At 35.3% G+C, this 25,360-nt stretch overlaps 1 protein-coding gene and 1 long non-coding RNA gene across 3 annotated transcripts; one reads left to right on the plus strand and one right to left on the minus strand.

The window, feature by feature from the left end:
- Positions 1-144: 144 nt before the first annotated feature.
- On the plus strand, positions 145-16,343 carry LOC105333131 (uncharacterized). Of its 2 annotated transcripts, none has more exons than XM_011435964.4 (7): positions 145-261; positions 2,966-3,061; positions 10,762-10,817; positions 11,562-11,618; positions 12,378-12,498; positions 12,901-13,055; positions 13,244-16,343. In XM_011435964.4, exons 1-7 carry the CDS (start codon positions 222-224, stop codon positions 13,316-13,318), a joined length of 600 nt encoding a protein of 199 aa, XP_011434266.3. In that variant the 5' UTR covers positions 145-221; the 3' UTR covers positions 13,319-16,343. The 2 variants fall into 2 exon arrangements, with proteins under 2 accessions (XP_011434266.3, XP_065935898.1); XM_066079826.1 differs by having other exon boundaries at positions 170-273.
- Positions 16,339-25,313, minus strand: LOC136273976 (uncharacterized). The gene is made up of 4 exons (XR_010712215.1): positions 25,191-25,313; positions 24,098-24,172; positions 16,614-16,734; positions 16,339-16,519 (listed from the first exon to the last, which is right to left on the minus strand). It is a non-coding gene; the product is annotated as an uncharacterized lncRNA (long non-coding RNA).
- Between the last annotated feature and the right edge of the window lie 47 nt (positions 25,314-25,360).

A 25,360-nucleotide genomic window follows, 5' to 3' on the forward strand; every position in this document is an offset into this window, starting at 1 on the left:
AATTTGGGAAATTTATAACACTTAAAAATTAGACGGTATTTCATTTATATACAAATTTATGAAATTAATATATTTTTAAAAAATATATATCAATATTTATTAAAAATGTATCAAGATTCCGTATATTAGCTTCAAGAAAATATATCGGTACGCCTCGGGCAGAAAGATCCAGAGCTGCTCCGAGTGCAAAGTGTAAACACGCAGACCAATGTTCAACCAAAATGGGCTATGATGTTCTGATTTTTGTACCAAATGTGATCGGTAGGACAAAGTGTTAGTTATTTCGTTTTTTATAGAGACCTTGTTTATAATGATACAAATAAAGAACTGTCATTGGTGATTATAGCGGATAAAAATAAATAATGTTATCTGTTATATATCAGATATAACATACTACTTGGAATCAAGTTAAGTCGTACCCAACCCGACTCGCACCCAAACCAACTCGTACCCAAATCTTTGAGTACGACTTCACTAGTCAACTCGTACCCACGGGAAAAATATATTTATACTAGGAAAATACAATACAATAGGTTTCATTCATATGTTATGTTTTTTATTTATGTTTTATTTAACTTTAAATTAACTTTGCCTGTTGCCTAATCCATTTGTTTACTCAAAAAATATGTTTTAATTATAAAACAATATCTAATATAGTGATTTACTTACCGTTTTCTTGCAGGAAACACACCTCTTTCGAACCATGTTGATCTACCAAAAGTGATGAAAATGTGTGTTTTTTCTTAATTATGAGCAGCATGTTTATTTTGTGCTGACAAACTCATCGGTTGATCGGTTGAACGGAATCACATAAAGCAATTAATTTTAATTTTAATTGATGATAGTTAATTATAACCTGCTCATAACCATTCATGATCCGTCCGCATTCAAGTACAGAACTATAGTATACCAAATTTTTATAACAAATTCTTTTAAATTTGTTATACAATTCGCATATTAATGTTATCGATAATATACAAAACATAACAACATACGAATAAAAGCCATTCATTTTATTTTCCTAATATAAATATATTTTTTCCCCGTGGGTACGAGTTGACTAGTGAAGTCGTACTCAAATATTTGGGTACGAGTTGGTTTGGGTGCGAGTCGGGTTGGGTACGACTTCACTGTAATTCTACTACTTCACCATGTTCACTAATCCAAGATTCCTCTGATTCTAACCACCGCTTTTATATTGTGACGTGCGCACGTCACAATATAAAAGCGGGGGTCAGAGTCAGAGGAATCTCTGATTACATGTTCACTAACGTTATATCCTGATATCAGGTCCATGTCCAGTACAAGCACTAGATTTAGCTAACTTGATTTACTTACTTGAATTAGGTTTATGTAGCTACCATTATGCAATTTTGCTTTTTATGTTAAACAGACAAAAAGTCGCAAGGAACTTCCTATGTTTGTACTGTGTCCTGTAGTTTTAGAAAAGCAAACTAGAGCAAACATAGTTGAAACGTGGCTTCTCTTGAGCAGTTTTAATGAAAACATGCATTTCTATTGTTTGAATAATTGAAGACATCTTGTATGCGGTGAGACATGGATAAGTGTGATTACTTCACATTATGCTGAATTACCGGTATAACCAATCAATTCTCATGTTAACCAGAACTGTTCTTTGTTATTTGATTTAAGAAGTAGCTGTTTGGGAACACATAAACAGTTATACATACATAGTCCCAAAACTTTTAGAACTGTTTTCAGAACAGTTCAAAGTTGAAAATTATTGCTGCACCTGAGTGCATGCGACTTTTAGTACAAATGCCCATTTAAGACAAAAGTATGATTGAGTAGCTAAATATACCTACTTGACTGAGGTAGGTAAATAAAGCTATGCAGGTAAATCAAGTTATGTAGCTAAATCTGGTGACTGTACTGGACCTGTATATATATACTAGATATGATTTTATAAAGTGGTTTAGATTGGAGGTGCATATGATAGCTTTAAAAGGTTTTTAGGCCTAATAACCATTAGCCAGAACTTTAATACTTGCATGCATGATAGGGAAAAGGTCAAAGGGGTACTTTATTGAATTTGAAGAGTCTATAATAAAAAGCATCAATCAATCTCAGTGCAAATCAAATTATAGGATGACTTTACTTGAATCCACCGCATCTTGGGTGGGTTTTTTTTTTTTGGGGGGGGGGGGGGGGGGTAGATGGGAAACTACATAGGCTTTCCATCTTCCTTTGTGTTATTCAAAAGTGTTTGCTTTTCCAAGGTTTTATTATGTTTAATCTTCAAGTCCAATGCCAGTATTATATGCCAGATAATTTTGACCTTCTAAATACCTTTCTTCCGTTGTCCTTGGGGGTTCCATGCCAAGGCTTGCTTTGTAATGTTTGACTTGCTTTCCCCAGCGGATGCCCTATCCAACTCTATCTGTATGTTCTGATGGTCACCTCCTCTGGTTGTTGTTTGGTCCTCTTCCACAAGTCAAGTATATGTTGCTTATATGGTATAGAGCCACCTCATTTCAATATCAGTGTTTCACAAAGACCTTGACTGAGATCAAGGATGATGACATTTCTCTACACTGGTTTCAGCTCATATAGGGAAACTTTCTTATGTTGATGTTGAATGTAATCTGGACCTTGTGCTTGTTCTCAATGCCATGCTTCTCCACATTGGTCTTTAGAAAGACAAAAGCTTACAGGGCCTTCTTTTTCCTTCCCAAGATGTCTTCATTTTAATATTTAAGATGACAAGTTGTTTTTGCATTGCTTAGATAATTATGGTACAAGCAGAGAGGTTTCATGTTATCTTAAAGCAAAAGGACTTTTGTGGGACATATCATTTATTGTAAAAATTATTGATGTTTTTTATTGTATATTTTTGAAAATTAATATATTATTCAATAAACCTGCCCCTAGAAAACCATTGTTAAGTTAATAAACGTAATAATATGAAATAATTGTTAACACATTGAAATTTTGGTTTTTACAGGGTATGTTAGACTGATCCTGTTTGGAGCCAGCATTCCTTTTTTTGAACAGCCAGTTTGGTTTTTGACACTCTATGGAATATCTGTTTCCCTTGATGGTACGGTAACACAAATTGGAAACAATTGTCAAAATTTTGCCAACATTGGTTAACAGTAATTTGGGGGGATGCTACTTGTACAAATGTGATAAGTTGTAAATTTTGAAATCACCAATATAGTGCCACAATAAGGATTTATGGTAATGGTACTTTGGGTGCGTCTTTTAACCCCAAGGAACCCCAAGGAACCCCAAGGAAACCCCAAGGAACCCCAAGGAACCTCAAGGATACCCCAAGGAACCCCAATGACAAAAATTAATAAATTTTAATACCCAAGGGGTCTTATTGGACTTCAAGGGTCACCTCTTAGTACCCCAAGGAACCCCAAGGAAACCCGTAAGAACCCCATGGAACCCAAATGATAAAGTTATTAACCAGTGATACCCCAGGGGTCTCATTCAAATCAAAGGCTCACCCCAAGGTACCCCAGTGATAGAAATTAATAATTATTTATACCCAAGGGGTCTCATTTGAATCCAAGGGTCACCTTGTAGTACCCCAAGGATACCCCAAGGAACCCCAAGTATACTCATTAGAACCCCAAGTAACCCCAATAATAGAAATTAGTAACTAGTGATACCCCAGGAGTCTCATTATACCCCTATACCCCCACAAATGAAGTTTAGGGGGGTATATTGGTTTCACCCTATCCGTCCGTCTGTCCGTCTCTCTGTAGATGCAACTTTGTCCCCCCTATAGAATTTTTTACTACTGCATGGAACAGTCTGAAAATTTGTACATATGTTGATCACCATCTGAAGATGTGCACCTGTAATTTTTTTTAGGATCAGACAAGATTTAATGATTTTATGACAGTTTTCATTTTCCTCATTCTATTTTTTGTTCACTGATGTTGAAAAGTAAGGGAGGTAATCCTTACAGATTTTATTAATTAATTTATAGCATTAAAACACCCTAAAATATATTTATATAAATACATTCAAATGGAGGTTTTTTGTCTTTATGCGTTAACTAAATTTATCTTTTATAAGTATTCTATCAACTGACAATGCAGATTTTTTGTTTGTCAATGATAAATTCTTAGGAGCTGGCTGAATTCATTTGTCCCAAGGGGGCCATTATCTGAGCCATGGTTTAGATGGAGCATGTTTGTATGGAAAATTGATAATCTGTAAAATGGGCAGTGGCTTTGGGGCTAATTTAAAAGGAAATAAATAATATCATTATTAGAATAAAGAAGTGAACTATTTTTAGAAGTTGTTTAAATTTATTAGTCATGCAAGTTGATGAAGTGACCCTATGGGGAATTTAATTTAAATTAGATTTAAAATTACTGTCGTGATATGATTGTAGTGTTTCCGCAATTTTAAAATTGTTTGTAATAATAATTTTCTTTCTTACATATTTTTACATAGTATGGTAATTATGGTAATGTTTTGGGAGTTTATTAAATTTAACAAGCCTGTCAAAGAAAATCATATATAAAGTCCTATGGGATCAATTTTCTGATATGGAGTTCCATTGAACCATAGCAGAAAGTGAGGAAAATTTGAAACAACTAACTGCATCTGTTAAGACTCTTATTAGAAAGATATTCAAAGTTTTATCAACAGAAGAGCATTGCTTGGCTACCGGTATTTCCATTTACTGCAAAGGGTGGGATTATTGTCATTTTGTTGGTTTTTCATTAAAACATTTAAATAAAAAAAAATATCATCAGATACATTAATTTGTAAATATATTACTGTTATACATATGTATTTAAAGTGATAAGTACCCCAAAGAACCCAAATGAATCCCAAGTATACCAATGAAAACCCAAAGGATACCCTTGAGAACCCCATAGATACCTCAATGGTGGAAAGTAAATTTGATGACCAAGGCCGGTCTCATTAAAAATCAACGGGTCACTCCTGATACCCCAAGGATACCCCAATTATAAAAATTGATAACTATTGATACCCCAGGATACCCATTGGAGTCCAAAGGTCAACTATTGGTACCCCAAGGATACCTGTAGGAACCCCAATTGCAAGGTACCCAATTGATAAAATTTAATAACCACCCCAATGGTTGTACTGTAAAACATATTACTAATTAATACCCAATTACTCAATGGAATATCATAAAAACATCTGGGCAACCCAAGGAACACTTGTGATACCCCAATACATACTGGTATGATAAAAATAATGTTTCTCCTGACTTAAAATATCTGTTCACTTTGGATGAATTTAACAATTAATGTTGTCAAATCGGTTGAAAATCATAATTGAGTACCGTTAATCGGCAGAATTTGTTGTCTCTTACCAACTGATGATCAGCCAATATTGAATCAGTAACAAATTATATCAAATTCATGAAAATAGGGCACTAAATTTCATGTCACCACAAGGAAGTCTGCAATTCTTCCGGTGAACCATTCATATGAACACTTAATATGACAATGTTTCTTCGGTGAAATTTTCAAATGAAGTGGGGAAAGATATTGTTCAGTTACAAAGACCCAAACTTGTTTTAGGCCTAACAAAAAAAATTGTGTGTTTAGGGTAACATTGATGAAAAAATTAGGTTAGGTAGGTAGGGATTTTTTTTTATTTTATCATATTTTTTTTTGTATGAATCCTAAGAATGTTTGTTTGTTTCATATTTAAAAACGTATTTTTTATTGGAAATAAGATAAAATCACAATCGGATAAAATCAGACATCTATTACACTGTAATAGACTGTAATACAGTGTTTTCCCCAGAAAATTTTTGAAGCATGGGGGGGGGGGGGGGGGGAGTTTGTCAGAGTAAGTGCGAGGTGCGGCATTAAAGCGCCTAAGCCGGCGAAATCACTGTGTGTAATAGTATAACCATTTGATGAAACGTACTACATGATATGTACTATAACTGATGCATTTTCATGAAATCTACATCAACAAGTATCATTTCAATTCATAATTATATTTTAATATCTGTGTATATTTAATATACAATTTTTCTGGGTTTTTTCTGGCAAAACTTATAACATTTTTTTTCAAAATCAGTTTTTTAAAAGGTTGGTCCTCACAAGTTTTCACAAAACACAAGAAATATAGATTCACATGGCAGTTCAACATCAGCTTCTGTCCCACTCCTTCTTCTACATATTATATAGAAGAGATTTTTTTTAGGGGGTGTTGAACAAGAAATAGGCAGAACAAGTCCATACAATTACAGCAAACTTGATTCAACTTATTCTGGGCAGTTAATATTTCTTGTTTAAATTGGGGGTCCATATGAAAGTTTCTGTGATATCTTGACACCAGTCCCCTTCCCCGTTTATGTGTATGTACACAGTCAATCATTTTCATAGGCATACAATATACAATGTTTCTAGTCATGTGACATCGCTTCCGTGCATTTCTGCAAATAACTGTAGTTTTTTCTTTCTTTATTATGTACATTTTTTCAAGTTTCCAATATCCTTGCGGCAAATAAAGAGTTCAAGCACATCGAATCCAAGCTAACTCCATCGAGTGAACATTGTGCTATTTTTAGATTTTGGAAAATCCACAACATTCGATAATGGCGGAGATGTCGAAAAAAGCACATTATATTAAAACAAGAAGTAATCACGTCTCTATTTATGCATTAATCACCAATTAATAAACTCAGTTTTAATATATCTTAATCATAAGCTAAGTCCTTAAACCGTAAACCACGTGTGCCCCCTTGCTGAGATCGATGTCGAAATTAACTGCGCTCACTGCGGGTGCAAGTGTTTTTCCTGAAGTTTGAGCGGAGAAACGACAACTTTATATCTACTAATTACAGTTAAGATGTGTAATAATTGGAAAAAGAATTTTGCTTTGAAATAAACATGCATAGCGGGAAGCATGGCGGCATTGTGTGATGCATGGCGGGGGATCTTCAATGCATGGCGGTACCGCCATGCAAAATCGGCCTGGGGAAATTTTTAAAACACTGTCTAAAAATGGTAGGATCGGGCCATTTTTGTAGGTTAGGTCGGGTTACCCGAAACACACAATTTTTTTTGATAGGCCTTACTATTGACATAGGGGGTGTTACCCTTATTGGAGTACTTTTGAGAAAAGACAAGAAGTGATCATGGAAGTGTGGAGTGGGGCTATCTCCCCTTCGTGGGTACAACACAATGGATTGACCCATTATGCGCGCAGAATGTTCACCTGAGAGGCACCAAAATACCTGTTAATTGCAGGTAGACACCCGTTGTATATTGGTGGTAGCTCTCGGACAGGGATTAAAGGGCCAACATAACCCTTTACATGTATACACAATGGCTTCACCATCACTGTTGCAATATATTTACCTACACCTACATCTCCTTGTTTATTGGTAGACAACCCTTGTGAATTTTGGGTGTCTTCCCACTATGCTAGAATTCTGAAATTTTTATGGGTGACTGATTTTAGCTAAGTGGGAATGGTGCTCAGGTAAGGGTTTCAAAGAACAAAGGAAATTAATTACAGGTAAATTATAGTCTGTTCAATTATTGACCTTAAGCAAATTTTTAATAAAAAAAAATAACAGGCAGTTTTTTGAGATTATGTTTAAAATAAAGTTTAAAAAATTAATTAGATACTTGTAATAGAAGTAAATTTTCATAATTAAAAAGGGTTTGTTCTATCATGTCTATCATGATTGATCATACAAGCTAATTTTTATTTCATGTAAAATTACTCAATATTCATTCTTTTGACATGTTTGAGGAGAAGGAAAACTATGACATTACTACCCCTTCTATGTCCCTTATCAAGAACCTTGAAAAAATAAACATTATATGGTTCAAGTTTTGGGCTGTTGATTTTAATAATGAAAAAAACTATAAATGTTAATAAGAAATGCAGAGGAATTATCACGTACAGCATACAATTTGGCTACAGTGGTTATGATATAAAAGAATTAAATGCTCAACAACATGTACATTTAGGACTACATTTTCAGACTGATGGAACTATTTCAATATTTTACACCTGAAATTCAGAAAAATTCTTGTAAAAGGACTATATATATGATATGGGCCTAAAATGGCCCCCTAAAATGAACATCATCATTTTTCTTTGTACAGATATATATGTGATGTTTTTACATAATGTTCATTTTGATTCAACTGCCCAGAATTTAGAAATATGACATCGTAAAGACAACCTTTTCCTGCCATTTTTGCATTTTTAGCATAAAACAGCTTGTTTTCAAGCAGTTTTTCTTTCAGAAAAAATAGAGAGCATGCTTGAACAAACAAAATATTTTAATCAGAGATGTATCTAGCCAAGGCTAATAAGTGACAAAAATTTTTTCCCTGTTCAAGCATGCCCTCTATATTTCCCATTCATAAAAAGATAAGAAAAATGTAAATTTTGGACTGATTTTGATTGAAATATAGAAATAGCGTCACTTCTGACGTCATTTTCTGCCAGTGAGTGCAAAAAAATCAAATAAATAGGTGAAAAATAAATTTTACATCAACTCTTCTAAAATATAACATAACATATTATTGTACCTGAAACACTTTAAAAAATTGCGAATAATGGGGGCCAAATTTAACTCATATCATATATATAGTTCTTTCGTACTTCAAATCACCATCTACCAGTTGAAGTGGGAAGATGGGAAGGTATCCCATTAAATGAAAGATTTTGTCCTCTCTGTTACAAAAAACGTATAGCCGATGAATTTCATTATATTTTAGAATGTGATGCAATATCACAAGTCCGAAACAAATTTATAGACAAAAATTTTTCGGCTAGACCAAATGTGTTTTAAAGTATTACATATTAGGGTATCCTTGGGGTTGTATGGTGTATCAAGAGTTATAAATCTGTATGATTAGGATATCTTTTGGAGTTCCTTGGGATTTCTGTGGGGTTCCCTAGGGTTTATAGAGGTTTTTAGAGGCGTGTCTGGGATACCAATGAGTCCCCAGTGGTATCAAGAATTTTTAATTTGAATTATTAGGCTATATCCTTGGGGTTCCATTGGGTTCTATGGGGTATCAAGTTTTATGAATCTGTATTATAAGGGTATCCTTTAAGTTCCTTGGGGTATCCCTGGGGTTCCGTGGGATACCTAATGGTGTCTGGGATATCAAAAAGCCCCGAGGGTGTATCCAGATATATAAAATTGTGTTATTAGGGTATCCTTGGGGTTCATTTGGGTATCAAAAGCTATATTACTGGGTATCCTTGGAGTTCCTTGAGGTATCCATAGGGTGTGTCAGGGATAACAATGGGGTATCTGTATTATTACTATTAGAGTACTATTAGGGTATCCTTTAGGTTTCTTGGGGTACCCATGGGGTTTCCTGGGATACCTTGTGATTTGTCTAGGATATCAAAGAGACCCAAAAAGTATCAAGAGATAAAGTGTATCCTTGGAGTTCCAAAGGATATCAAGAGTTATAAAATTTATATAACCAATACATGTATAAGAATATCCCTAAAGTTCCTTGGGGTATCCGTGGGTTTTGTCTGAGATACCAATGAGTCCCTACGGGTATCAAGAATTTAAATTTGTATTATTAAGTTATCCTTTAAGTTCCTTGAGGTATCCTTGGGGTTCTGTGGTGTATCAAGAGTTATGAATCTGTATTTTTAGGGTATTCTTGGAGTTCCTTGGGATATCCCTGGGGTTCCCTGGGATTCTTAGAGGTGTATCTGGAATACCAATGAGTCCCCAGGGTTATCCAGAGTTTTAGATTTGTATTGCAGCGTATTACGGTATCCTTGGGGTTCTATGGAGTATCAAGATTTATGATTCTGTATGATTAGGGTATTCTTGGAGTTCCTTGGGATATCCCTGGGGTTCCCTGGGATTCCTAGAGGTGTATCTGGAATACCAATGAGTCCCCAGGGTTATCAAAAGTTTTACATTTGTATTACAATGTATTAGGGTATCCTTGGGGTTCTATGGAGTATTAAGAGTTATGATTCTGTATTATTAGGGTATTCTTGGAGTTCCTTGGGATATCCATGGGGTTCCCTGGGATTCCTAGAGGTGTATCTGGAATACCAATGAGTCCTCAGGGTTAATAAGAGTTTTAAATTTGTATTATTAGGGTATCCTTGGGGTTCTATGGAGTATCAAGAGTTATGATTCTGTATTATTAGGGTATTCTTGAAGTTCCTTGGGATATCCCAGGGGTTCCCTGTGGTTCTTAGAGGTGTGTCTGGAATACCAGTGAGTCCCCAGGGGTACCACGAGTTTAAAATTTGTATCATTAGGGTATCCTTGAGGTTCCTTGGGATTCCTATGGTGTATCAGGAGTTATAAATCTGTATTATTAGGTTATCTTTGGGGTTCCTTGGGGTATAATTGGGGTACCAAGGGTAAGGGGTGACCCTTGCACTCTAATGAGACCCCCTTGGGTATCAATAGTTATTCATTTCTGTCATTGGGGTATCCTTGGGGTTCCTTGGGGTTTCCTTGGGGTTTCCTTGGGGTTCCTTGGGGTTCCTTGGGGTTAAAAGACGTGCCGTGGTACTTTTACTGCCTCCAAATTTATACCCGCCAAATAGGGTAACCCTCAATGTAAATATGTACATGTATATGATATCAGATATTAATTGAAATATCCCAGTTGATATTAAAGAATTTATCTTCATGAATATTCTTATATAATATACAATAAGATATACTGAGTTCACTTTAAAAGGTTTAAATTTGGCTTTTAGAGTTACATGTAAACAGTTCTTATGCAAATTGATGAAACTATTTTTTTCATTTGTACATAGGTTTTGATGGATACTTTGCACGGAAGCTAAATCAGACATCAAAATTTGGAGCATGGGTAAAACTTAATAACTCTCTAAGTGTTTTATCCATGATGTGTATTTAAAGTTGAGTGCATGTTTTTAATCACTGTGTGATACTTTTTGAAATAATTAAAGTATTATTATTTATATGTGACAAGTATATATAAAATACATGATTACTAGTGTCTTGAAATATAAGCTATATTTGGGCGAGGGCAAGGCTTGCCGAGCCTTCTTCATGTTTTCAACCAAAGCCCAAATATCGCTTACTGGTCTGGTATATTTCAAGCCAGTTATCATGGATTTTGTTTTTCCTGCATCACATGTTGCGCCTAAAACAAGCTTCATTTAACATATTTCGCTGCATATATGGAGTTGACACTATGAAACCATGGCATAAACAAAGCAGGAAATATGACATCACAATGCATTTGAATGTCAGTTAAAAGCACCAGGCTATATTGGGACAATGACCGAATATAGCTTTGGTTTAATGGGTTACCTTTATTCAGTCAATGCAAAAGGTAGATGCAGGATAAATTGAACTATTAAGAACTGGTAAGTTTCAACTGAGACCTATCAACACAAGGTCCAGAATCATTATTGTATGCATCTTCCTATAACAAGGAACAAAATATTCAGAATGCAGCTGTTCTCTTTTGAAGAAAAAAAACAGAGTAGTTACATTTGTCAGGACATGAAGAAAATAGATTTGTATAACAAGAACCACTGAAAAATTTTATGAATCATGTGTTTGAGGCATTTGTTTTTATTTTCAGTTTGATGTTGTCATTGATTTAGTTAGCAGAGGAGGGCTTTGGTGTATGCTTTACAAAGTAGGTCTTGCATGTAAAATTGAAGAGATCTAAAAAATATAACTATGGTTGCATGTGTTCATTGATCTATGTCATTTAAAAATTGCAAAGGAATGTTTAAATGTTCACTGGTATATGAACTTAGTTGGTCACATGATTAAATCTTGTGAAGCCTAAAGGGCTTTTCAAAAGATTTGATCACTTACCAACAAAATTCATATCCCAGTGAACTCTTTAACATTGCTGTTTATTACTAATATTTACTAATACATGTAGTTCATTCATTCAGAATTATAACCATTTTAACAAGAGTTTGGACTTTGGGTAGTTGTGTCAAACAGCAATGCGACGTAGGTCTGTCTAATTTAAATGCTGACCATTCAGCCATGGCTCTTTTAAATCAACAAGATTTGTCTGGTTTTTGAGCTAAGACGACACAATCTGTGTATACTTCTCTTGAAACCAGCATCATTTTTAACTTGTTTCGAGGCAAGAAAAAGAGTTACATCCTACTGAAAGTCCAAGGTCTTGTTAAAATGGTTCTATTAACATTACTGAGTTCTTATGTTTACAATAATGCAACTGTCAAACAATAAGCGCATGTGATAATTATTGTGACATCATTAAAAGTTTCAGTATGTTTGTAAAAGAAAACATATGTGTTCATGTATTTGCAAATGTAAATCTTCGTAGATGTATTAATGAAAGCATATTTTAAAAAAATAATAAATATTTTTATGATATTTTAAAGCAGAATTATTCTCTTTTTATAAAAAACAGTATGGATATTTTATAATACTGGTGGAATGGCTTACTTTTCTTGCAACACATTCAAGAGGGCCTGATTGGAAAACTACAGATGAAGAATTTCCCTATCTATGCAAACTTGTAATGGCAAAAGGTAAGTTTTCATTTTTCCTTACATAACTTTGAATTTAAAGAGCTGATATGATACACTTTTTATAGACATACCAGTATATCAAAGCGTGTATTATTCATATATTGCATCGATATTTCAATACACTGTCCCTGCCATAGCTTCTTGAAACTTCTTAGAAACTTGGTGTATTCAGTTTTTCCATGTAGCTAAAAGTTACAAACAATCATAAGATAATACATGCAATGTATGCTCAAAATTATGAAATAAAAGACCAGTTTATAGGTACTTGATTAACCTTGTCAATAAATGCACTAAATACAGTGCTAAATACCATAATGAGTTGTTAGAATATTAAGTTTCAAAGTACCGGTAGAAACTACCAATTCATTGGCAAATTACCATTTCTTTTAACTTGTTACCTAGGTTTTAGGACCCCACTTGGAGTAATTGCTATATCTGGGGTCCATGGGTTACCTATTGCTTTGTATTGCCAGCAGTTTTCTTTTATGGCACCTGCAATATTGAACACAATTATCCTGATCCTCATTCTTGGGAGAATCCTGGCCCTAAGAGTAGAGGTAAGAGTGGTATGCTAGTATATATATATATGCCCTAATCATCTTTAAAAAAATAATGTTAACAAAATGTAAAAAAAAAAATAAAAAAAATAAAAATGTATATTTTAATTTCATGTGAATTCAGCAATTGTTATAAATTCACTCATCTAATCTAGAGGTTAATTATGATATTCTCTTTTTCCTCTCAGGTCTTCTACATTCAGTGTCATCTAAAAAACTTGCTACTGAGTGAAGAAAATTCTCAACCAGTAAATACAGATTAAAAGATCAATGCAACTTCCCCACTCCAAAGAATATCACATACTGCTGCTTTACTTGTTTTAATTAAGTGCAATTTGATATCAATTTTTATTACCAGTAATTTGATTCACCAACATATACTAATTAAATAAGTATTTTTCTATAACTTTCTCCACAAAATTTACATGTAATTTGTGAGCACTGCTTTATAAGAATTACAAGTTTTTCTGATAAAAATGTACCCTGTTCATGTATAGATTACTTAGGTTTTTTTTAAATATACATGGTATATTGATCAATCAAACTTAATAATGTGTTTTATTATATTCTCTAGTCAAAATCTTATACACTGTATACAGGGTCAAGCAAATGATAAAATTATTCGACTTCACTAGCATTTGCTCCATTGACTGAAAGAATGTGCAGTGTTCTATGATATCCAAAATACCAAAATACCTCAGCATTCAATGTATAGGGTAAATTTGGTGACCCTTGACATTGTTTCTGATATGGTCATCTGTTCAAAATTTGAGTCTAAAAATGATGTTATCCTGTATGTGCAAATATTTGTATAATTATTCAATTTATTAAACTGGCCTGTGCACTGTTTACATTTTGTATTAAGTACCTATGACATTCATCAGGGTAATTATTTTTTTTTAATAAAATATCAAACTTTGCATTAAATGACTCATGATAGTTGCATTGTCTTCCACTCATGTTTTATTATACATGTAATGTTATCTTGTTGTTGAAGTTTTATATTATAACTGTTGAAGTCAGTTTTATTGTCTTTTATAACAAGAGTTTTTACTGTGTAATTTTAGTGTTTTGATTCAGTTTTCACTTGTGGTGTACTGCACATTTCACCAAAGTACCGGTAGTGTAAAAAGTATTTGTTTTAATACATTTTTGGTGTACTACACTTTTTACCATACCAGTGTAATATTAATGTTTTGATACAGTTTTGGAGTTCTGCACTACACTTTTACCATACTAGTGTAAAGGACTATGTGCGGTTTTATGCATTTTTTGCCCCCAAAATCAAAGTTTTAGAAAGAGCTTTAAAAATAGATGAAAGATACTTAAAATCATATTGGAAATAAAGGTGTAAAAGGTTATCACCACAGTGACGTCATAATGTAGAAATTACGTCATGAAGATTGCATTATTTTGATAAATTGATGTTTTGTAGCAAAATATAGGTGTTTACCGATAATTTTTGACTGGGAAACATCGAGCGCAGGCTTGCTCAAGTACCATTTTTTAGTATAATGTGTATAACTATCTGAAGAAGAACAAATGTTAAAATCACACTTGAGCAGACCTGTGCTCTATACTTCCAAATGCAAAATACAGAACAAAAATGAGAATATTTTCCTTGTTTTGCAAATTTGCGGGAATTAGGTCATCTCGGTGACGTCATAGATAAACAGCGAATGAGCAAATGATGACTAAAATCAAGATAAAAGTTATAGGCATCCTTTATACAATGATTTGTGAAGATTTTATTTTTAAATGATACTATTTAAAAATTGGTTGAAATCGGGGGGCAGTTATTTGACCATACCGCACATGGTCCTTTGTGTTTTGATACAGTTTTTGGTGTACTACACTTTTTATCATTCCAGTGTAATATTTGTGTTTTGATACTGTTTAGGTGTTCTGCACATTTGACAAGTTATTAAGTGTAGCATAAGTGTGTTTTAATAATTTTAGTGTAGCTAGTGCACATACTAACATAGATTTTCATTATTTAGACATATTGAGTTTTTCAGCCAAAATGCCTGCTTCAGACAAAGTTTTTAAGTGTGTGGGTTTATTACTCTTTCCAGTAAGAACATCTTTTACATTCCTACACTCCTTATATATGTGACTCCTGGTCAAAAGTTCTTGTTATGAACCTCTAGCAGCCTAGAGTAGTTGTTTTATATATATGTACATTCTAGATTTATTTTGATGTGATGAAATATCTACAAAATACAATTTAATCACTCCCACCATGACAAAAACAGTTTTCACTGTGATATTTATATTATATTTCTTGTCTATATCAAATGTTTAATTTGTATTATTGATGAACTTCAATCAAATTTCAATTTTTAGTTAAAACCTTATGTTAAATTTTTTTATTCAGGAGGTATATTTTTACAAAACATTCAATTGCTACAAAATGAATACATATACAAATGTGCGAATATTTGGTGGGATTTCATTTTCTTCTTGCAACTTAAATTGTTTAGACCCTTTTTGAGAATTTTTTTTTTCTCTGAATGATCTGGGCCCACTAATTCTATTTTAAAAATTTCCTTGTTTCATGTGTTACAGACATACATATTTCAGCAGTGATTTAAATCTGATCAAAGCCCATTTTCTTTACAATTCCTGGAAATTGGATGCACATGTATATATAACTTTAGACAATATTTTCTATCATATACTTAGTATTTAGAATTGGCTAAAAGCCACACTAAACGTATGCGTATTGAGTTATATGCATAGTTTTAGTATGACATTTTATTAGATACATTGCTCCATTACCAGTATATAGGGTACTTTTATTATACATGTACAAGTATTATACAGATAAATACAGGGTATTAATATATCCATGTGACAATCATTTACTCAAATATTCTGTGATCGTTGATTAATTTTTGTTGATTATTTTTGTTATTTTACAATTTTCTAGTTCTTGTGATTTATGCATGCCTGGTTTCTAATTACCGGTAATATAAGAACCTTGTTCGTGAATATTTGTTGAGGTGGGTTTTTTTTTCATTCAGAATCTGAATTCATGGTCAGGTGTCAAAATTTACATAAATCAGTTATTATGTGACATGTTGGAAAGTGTTTACAATAATTGATAGACTGTGGAAATACTTTTACTTTGTATATAAGGAAGGAAAAAATTGACATTCCGTAACAATGTGATAAATTTTTACAAAAGATATTAATGTTTTTGTTTTGTTTCATAACAATCATATATTTGAGATATTTTGAACATCATAGTACATGTATAAATTAGTATTAAAATTATATATTTTTTGAAATTCTTGTTTTTCTTGATTCATGCTTTGATTTACATTTCCTTTCGAAACAAAGTTTTAATTCCACATTTCCGCCGTGACATCGTGTGACGTCGTGACATTTTCGCGAGCGTGATGCTTCCCCAAGACCACAACTTCTATTACATGGGCTCCATTTTGACCAATGTCCATAACCTGTAAAGAAAAAATGATTATCAGGGCATAATTCTTAAAAAAAATAATTATTAACATCTTAATTGATTTTTCATAATGAAAAAATTAGTTTTACCGCCATTTGGATTAAAATCCTCTTCTTCAAATGCAATATCTTCGCGCTTTTGACGATCATTTATCTTCGAAGGGACATCCATCATGGTCTTGTATATCCTCGACTTGTCCAAGTAAAGAAGCTGACGAAATTTTGTGAATATATGAAATTTTCAGTAAGCATATTATAAACAAAAATGCACTGGCTAAAAAATCGCAATGGTTTTCCTATTAAAAAGGACTATGTGCAGTATTATTCATTTTTTGCCCCCAAATTAATGTTTTATAAAAAGTTTTAAAAATAAGGCGGAAGATAGTTGAAGTCATATTGAAAATAAGTTTGTAAAAGGTTATCACCACAGTGACGTCATTATGTAGAAATGACGTCATGAAGATTGTCTTATTTTGATAAATTGATGTTTTGTAGCAAAATATGGGTGTTTTCCGATAATTTTTTGACTGGGAAACATCGAGCGCAGGCTTGCTCAAGTACCATTTTTTAGTATAATGTGTATAACTATCTGAAGAAAAACATATGTTAAAATCTTGCTTGAGCAGACCTGCGCTCTATACTTCCGAATGCAAAATGTAAAGAAAAAATGAGTATATTTTCATTTGTTTGCAAAATTGCGGGAATTTGGTCATTTAGGTGATGTCATAGATAAACACGAATGAGCAGTGCTGACTAAAATCAAGATTAAAGTGATAGGCATCCTCTGTACAATGATTTATGAAGATATGATTTTTATATGATACAATTTAAAAATTGATTGAAATTGGGGGCAGATATTTGATCATACCAATTATAGTCCTTTAAAGTGAAATATCATCTAATATACGTAAACGACAAATGTTATATATAAGGAATAAGGAATCATTCTTTGAGTATTATGATGTGATAATTTTGGTCGGGGCGTGATCAAATCCAATAAAGCCCAAAGGGCTTTATGATAGATTTGATCATGCCCCGACCGAAATTATCACCTCATAATATTTAAAGAATGATTCCTTAATTATTATTACTTATATTTATATAATTTTAAGCCATCGTACGATTAAATATTTAAATATAAATAAGCAAACCCCGCTGGCGCCTCAATTTGGCGTCATTTGTATTACTGAAATAAACTGAACTGTATTATGGGTTATGTAGTATAAAATCGATACGTAGTGTTATCACAGGCAAAGACACTGGATAATGTAAATATACATACATATATATATTTACATAATTGTTCTATGATGTGATTTACTATAAAAGCCCATTTCGTAGCGAAACAAATATTTCGCGAATGAATGCATAACTTTCATGATATGACGCTAAACTGTATAACTTTTGCACTTAGTTAGTATACAATAGGGGATTACAATTTATCAAACACATAGAACAATTTCCAATATTCTATGATATTAACTAAATTTGACAATAAAAAACACATAATTCAAAAGGTCATTGGTTCAATTTACGCAACATTTCCCCCTTTATGACAGAAATATGATAAAGGTATAGATCTATCATTCAACCGTTGTTTTTTAACGTGTTTTCCCTACTAAAATTTATTAAACATTCTTAATAATGGGATAGAGATTTTTTCAACCATATCAGCGTTCGTCTTCTCAATTTCTTGCATGAAGGTAGAATATATAATTTTAAAATGAGTGCCAATCATTTTGTTTTAACGAATTTCCCATCTGTAAGTGTATATATTAATTGTTTGAACACAATTGTCAGCGTAAAAGGTGTTCAAGTTCTTAATTTTATCACTTTATAAATAATTGATTGTTGCTCAATATTATTATTAACATAATTTTTCATTTATTAAAAAAAGAGAAAGGCTTATCATTTTTAGAATTGAGAGCTCGGTGTATACCCAAATCAATTTTTGAATCAAAACACTTGTCATACAGTCCATCTAACTTCAATCTAATCAGAATTAGACCTGTAAAACTGCTCCTCTGCTATAAGCTATGCATAAGTCATGATAAGTGTATCGTAGTGAAGCAGTTTTACAAGTCTAACTTTAATCAGATTGATCTAACTTATTATTCTCTTTTGAGAAGTTGACAGGCATAGCCTGGATATATGCTAAGCCTGTCCAATTCAATTCAATTTATTATCTTTGAGCTTTACAACTCATCGGAATACAAATTATAATACATATAAAATTATCTACAAATGTGCGATGTGCAGTAAGTGAGTGGAATATTAAGACAATATAATCATGTACATATCTTAAATGTATGATAAGTAGCTTAAACTGTAGTATTATTACATTGCTGCGCTCTCATTTTGAAAGCGCTAGACAAATATTTACCTAAATTATTGAGTTCCTTTGTATTGTTAACACTTAAAAATTTAACTAGCTTAAAAACACTTGTTGTTATTTTTGTAATAAAAACTCTTTATATATTTCTTTCGTAATTCAGCGTAAAAAGGACTCATGAGTATAAAGTGGAACTCATCTTCTAAATCTTTTTTCATTACAATGATTGCAAAATCTTTCATTTCTTGGCACCTTGTTGTGTCGACCTTTTCCAATATATAAAGAGTGTGATGAAGTTCGAAAAATACTTTTCTTAGCTGACAGTTCCTTGGGAGGAGAGAATGGAAGATGCATATGAGCGGAAAATGGGAAAATATCAGGAGCTTGTGGCAGATTGTCAGGAGAGAGGGTGGAGAGTATGGTGTTTCCCAGTGGAGGTTGGCGCGCGGGGCTTTGTTGGACAATCCTTGTGGCGAGCCCTGAGAGTCATCGGAGTTATCGGGTTGGAGAGAAGACAGCTCATAGGGCGACTAAGCAGAGAGGCAGAAATAGCATCGCTATGGTTGTGGAAAAGAAGAGAGGGACAGTGGGGAAGACAGTGAGAGACAATTGTGAATGTAAGATCAGTTCACAGGCGGATAGCTGGATGGTCCCGGGCTGGGAGCTGATCACCCCAGTCGGCGCACCTCTGGAGGTTGTAGTAGACAGCGCCGAAACAACCGAGGAAGGAGGATCCACCTGATGACGGGATCATCACGCATCTATACCACCAAGATGTTTACAGGTACTTGCTTATACTGGTATACCAGTGACCGCCAGGAAAGACTGGATGATGACTGTGAATAGGGCAGTGACAACCTGGATAGACAGGAGACAGTCTGGAAAGACGGACACCCCAGGGTCTGGAGGCTTAGCAGGCCAATGGACATCCTCTGTGAAGAGGAACCTATTATATCCGCTATAGACAGATACATACTAAGATACCCCCGAGGTCGCATACGAGTGGGGGAGGATGAGCGACCTAACCAGGAGGATTACATGGATACGACTACCAACTGTCAAAGGACTGAGATGAACACGATTAACGGATCAACTTGCAGTTGTGGAAAGACCCTGAAGAACGCAAGGGGGCTGAAGATCCATATGGCAAAGATGGGGTGCAGACCAAATCAACGACTGGCACAACGCACAAGGCAACCTGGTGAGACGGAGGAGGAGGTGGTCCAGGACTCAGACCAAAGTGACCACAGCGTCCAAGTGCCAGACAGCGAGGAAGTCGACCAGCAGGCTCAAGAGGATCACAGCCAGGCGATGCCAGTGCCCAGTATTGATACAAAATCTGGAGAACGGAAGCAGAAAATCAGGTGGCCACCTAATAACAACAAAGCAGATTAGGAACAATTTGATTTTGATGTAGATTCAATCCTGAACACATCATTGGCTGGAGGAATAGACAAAAAAGTGGAGGCCATGGCCACAATTATGTACAATGTGGGAAAGGAGAGATTCGGTTTGGAAGAGGTCCAGCAGAAACAACAGCAATCAACTGGGCACAGAAATAGACGACAACAGGAAAGAGCGTCGATAAGGAGAGATTTGAGGAAGTTGTCAAAGAGATACAGAGTCGCACCCAAAGAGGAAAGAGCAGCTTTGGCAGAGCTAAGACAAGGCATGAGAGAGTGACTGAAGATACTGAACAGGGCAGAAAGGAGCAGGAAGAGAAGGAAAGAAAGGGCCAGAGCAAGAGCAAGGTTTACAGCAAACCCATTTCAATTTACATCAAAGCTGTTAGGGAAGAAAAGCTCAGGAAAGCTGCTGGCTGAGAAAGCAGAACTGGAAAAACATCTAAAAGAAGTCCACAGTGATGAGAAGAGGGATGAAGAATTGCCTGAGCAACCCAAACTTATGCAATTATGTGAACCAGAACATATCTTTGATGAAAGCGAACATACGGCCAAAGAGGTGAGAGATGTCATACGGAAAGCAAGAGCAGCATCAGCGCCAGGACCAAATGGTATTCCATATAAAGTTTATAAGACGTTTATGGAAACATATCCTGGTCATTTGGAGAAGAGGTCGCCTGGCAGACAGCTGGTATCAGGCAGAGGGCTGCTACATCCCCAAGGAGGAGAATTCCAAGAACCTGTCACAGTTCAGAACTATATCACTCTTGAACGTAGAAGGGAAGATCTTGCTCTCAGTAATGGCTAACCACATGACAAGATACATGTTGGACAACATCTATCGTATGTGGACATAGCAGTGCAGAAAGGGGGAGTCCTAGGTGTATAAGGCTGTATTGAGCACACAAGCGTTCTCACTCAAATTATTAGGGAGGCCAGAGAAGGAAAAGGGGAGTTAGCTGTTATTTGGTTAGATCTTGCCAATGCCTATGGATCGATGTCACACAAACTTGTGCAGCTAACCTTGGAGAAGTATCATGTTCCAGCAAAGACAAGACATCTATTAAAGGAATATTTCAACAGATTGGAGTTGAGATTCTCCATTGGAGATTACACAACCTCATGGCAATGACTAGAAGTTGGCATAGTCACTGGCTGTACTATCTCAGTCATACTATTTGCAGCAGCTATGAACCTACTGGTGAAATCAGCAGAGAAAATGAGTAGAGGCCCATGGATGAGAGCAGGCATACGTCAACCACCAGTGCGTGCATTCATGGATGATATGACAATCAGTACTAAGACTGCAATTGAAGCAAGATGGACACTCAAAGAAATAGAAGAGCTTATCAGTTGGGCTAGGATGAAAATCAAACCATCAAAGTCTAGAAGTCTGGTGCTGAAGAAAGGAAGGGTGACAAACTACGACTTCCAGCTTGGACAGGAGATAATTCCATCAGTCTCAGAGAAGCCAGTGAAATGCCTGGGGAAGTATTTTGATGACACACTGAGGGACACCAAGAACATAACCAACACTGTAGAACAACTACAACAGTGGATGGACGCAATAGACAAAAGTGGACTGCCAGGAAAATACAAAACCTGGATATACCAGCATGGAGTACTCCCTCGGATTTTGTGGCCTTTACAGGTGTACGGTGTACCAATGTCCCGGGTAGAGGCTATGGAGCGCCTGACTACAAAATTCCTTCGCAGATGGCTAGCAATACCACAGTGCTTTAGTAGCGTGGGACTCTACAGTGTAGGGACTAAACTACAATTACCACTATCATCTCTTGTCGAAGAATACAAGGTTACCAAAGTGCGACAACATCTAACACTTAGAGAGAGTAAAGATGAGAAGGTGCGTGGAGCCAGGGTGAATCTAGAAGCAGGCAGGAAGTGGTCGGTTCAAGACACGGTCCGGGAAGTAGAGTTACGCCTGAAGCAAGCAGACATTGTGGGAAATGTAGCAGTCGGTAGACTGGGCCTGGTAACAATTACATCAACCAGATGGGAAACAGCAGGCAAAGGAGTGCAAAGGAAGCTAGTGTAAAAGGAAGTCCGGGTAATGGAGGAAGACTCAAGAATAGTTAAAGCAGTAGGCATGAAGAAACAAGGAAGCTGGGTGAATTGGGAAGCAGTAAGGCAGAGGAAAGTGACCTGTAATGACATATGGTCGATGGAGCCAAACACATGAAACAGATTGCAGTTTCTCCTAAGATCAGTTTATGATGTGCTACCAAGTCCAACAAATTTGGCAGTATGGGGCTTATCTGATGACCCAAATTGAAAACTTTGTGGAAAACCAGCAAATTTGGAGCATATATTGTCATCGTGCTCCGTAGCATTGTCTGAAGGCCGGTATACATGGCGGCATGACCAGATACTTTTGGTGCTTGCAGACTCTCTCGAAAAAGCCAGGAAGAGACCACCACCAAAGGACAAGCGGCTCAAGTTCATCAACTTTGTAAGAGCAGGAGAGAGGGAGAAGATAGGCAGCACTGAGGAGGGTAGAGGACTTCTTGGCATGGCAGGAGACTGGCAAATGCGAGCTGACCTGAAAACCAGAATGCAATTCCCAACGGAAGTAGCATCCACCAACAAGCGACCTGACATAGTGATCTGGTCTTTGGCAAGAAGGCAGGTAATTACAGTGGAGCTGACAGTTCCTCGGGAGGAGAGAATGGAAGATGCATATGAGCGAAAAATGGGAAAATATCAGGAGCTTGTGGCAGATTGTCAGGAGAGAGGGTGGAGAGTATGGTGTTTCCCAGTAGAGGTTGACGCGCGGGGCTTTGTTGGACAATCCTTGTGGTGAGCCCTGAGAGTCATCGGAGTTATCGGGTTGGAGAGAAGACAGCTCATAGGGCGACTAAGCAGAGAGGCAGAAATAGCATCGCTATGGTTGTGGAGAAGAAGAGAGGGACAGTGGGGAAGACAGTGAGAGACAATTGTGAATGTAAGATCAGTTCACAGGCGGATAGCTGGATGGTCCCGGGCTGGGAGCTGATCACCCCAGTCGGCGCACCTCTGGAGGTTGTATTAGACATCGCCGAAACAACCGAGGAAGGAGGATCCACCTGATATGGAAACCATGCATCCAGTTACCATTATTGACAAGCATGCTTTCGTATGCTTCCTTCAAGATAATGTTTTTTGTATTTTTAACCAATATTTAAAATTTCGTAGTTTTTTACGAAGGCAATCTACCCAGTTCACAATAAACTAAATTATTTGTACTTTTTTGTTTACCCCAAGAATTCTCTTAACAAAAATTGAGATGTACCTTTTCAGTCTATATTGGGTGCTTTGTGGAAACCCCAAATACAGACATATGAAAGAATACTACATGTATACATGTACATATGTATCAAATACAGAACATTGAATTTCAACATTAAAAGAATAATTTTTCATAGTGTTTGATATTGCAAAAAATGCTTTAATTCCGTCCTTGATCTGCTACATATTTTTTTGTTTGTAAAAAAATTCCATTGAAGTTAAATAACATACCAAGATACTTAAAAGTATTCACAACTTCTAGTTTTTGTTCATTGTATGACCAGCTTTCAAGATCTGATATTTTCCCACCATTTCTAAAAATGACAACCTTGGTTTTAGACACATTTTCATGTCCATTTCTCAAAAGAGAATACTGACTTTATATGGTATTTTCAATTGCTGTCTGGGATTTTCCAGCACCTTAATTCATGTTCTCTTAATGAAATTGCATTTGAAAACCGAAGTGCAGGGACACACAATCGTAATTTATACACAAATTATGTAGGTCCTAAATGTTAATTTGCCAACCATGCTCTCTCTCTCTCTCTCCTTACATCATTTTGGGAATATGCAACCACCACTCCATTTACCAACAAAGCTATATACAGTAATGTAGTCCTCCACCGGAACTGAAATAAGAAAAGAAAATGTAGCCTAATTATCTTTTTATCATGACATAGTTAGATATAGATATGCCATCTTTGCAAGTCAAGGGATTTTAAGTTCATTCTGAGTCCAAACCTGGCATCAGAACGCCCAATCCAGGGGCCATATGGATCTTTTTCAGTGGCGTCGGAAGTCGGGGGGGGGGGGGGGGGGGGGGGGCTAGACTTATCCTCATAAATCTTGACAAGCAAAAAAACAACAACAAAAAAACCCTAATTTCCTAACTCTAACTTTGCAAAAAAGTGGGGGGGGGGGCCTGAGCCCAGCCCCCCCCCCCCCCCCCCCCCCCGGTTCCGACGCCTATGTTTTTAATCAACCTGGCAATCCCGTATTAAAATTATTTTTTCATCTGATAATCTTAATGATTTTTCTCATTATCATTTCGTTACTGTGAAATTTATTATGTTTATACAGTTTTTCTGTCTCTGTATAATTCAATTTTCAATTTCTTTATTAACCAATTATATGACCCTCCCCCACTTACAACTCACTAATGTGCTTTTGCACTGACAAATCTATGCATGCTCATCGTTGATGATGGTATATCAGTTACCTGCCGGGTCTATTGGTCATGCCATACACCCTAAGAAAACACGAACTTCTCAAGTTTGGATCGAATAGAACACGAAAAATGCGAAAATGTTTCACATTCAGTACAGTCTGCATGTGTCGTCTGCAAAAATCTATTTCAAAAATCAATTTCATTGCCCCTCCCCAAATATTCCTTCCAAATAAAATGATTTAATAGTATCTAAATTTCTAAAAATCTTGGGAATTTCACATAAACTTAATATGATGTGATGATAATTTTCTTTAAACTTGACATGTACGTATTTCTCCCCTCTGTATTTATATATAAACAACTGGTAAACCTTATAATTAAAGCTATATCTAAGTGCATATATATTTTCTGTATTCTTGAACTGTGAAATATACATTTAGATTATCCTATTATTGAGATAGGATACCATAGATACAAACCATCTTTGATTCATGTATCATAATCTTTCTACTCAATCAGGTTTCCACATGACAAACTCTGGATCCTCTCCTGCGCTGGCAAATATTTATTAATGGCGGAAGAATACTACAACTAGACAATATAGTGCATAAATATATTTACCATTTGTCACGTCTTTCTCATCAGTATT

Source organism: Magallana gigas, chromosome 3 (genome assembly GCF_963853765.1).
Source record: "Magallana gigas chromosome 3, xbMagGiga1.1, whole genome shotgun sequence".
NCBI lineage: Eukaryota > Metazoa > Mollusca > Bivalvia > Ostreida > Ostreidae > Magallana > Magallana gigas.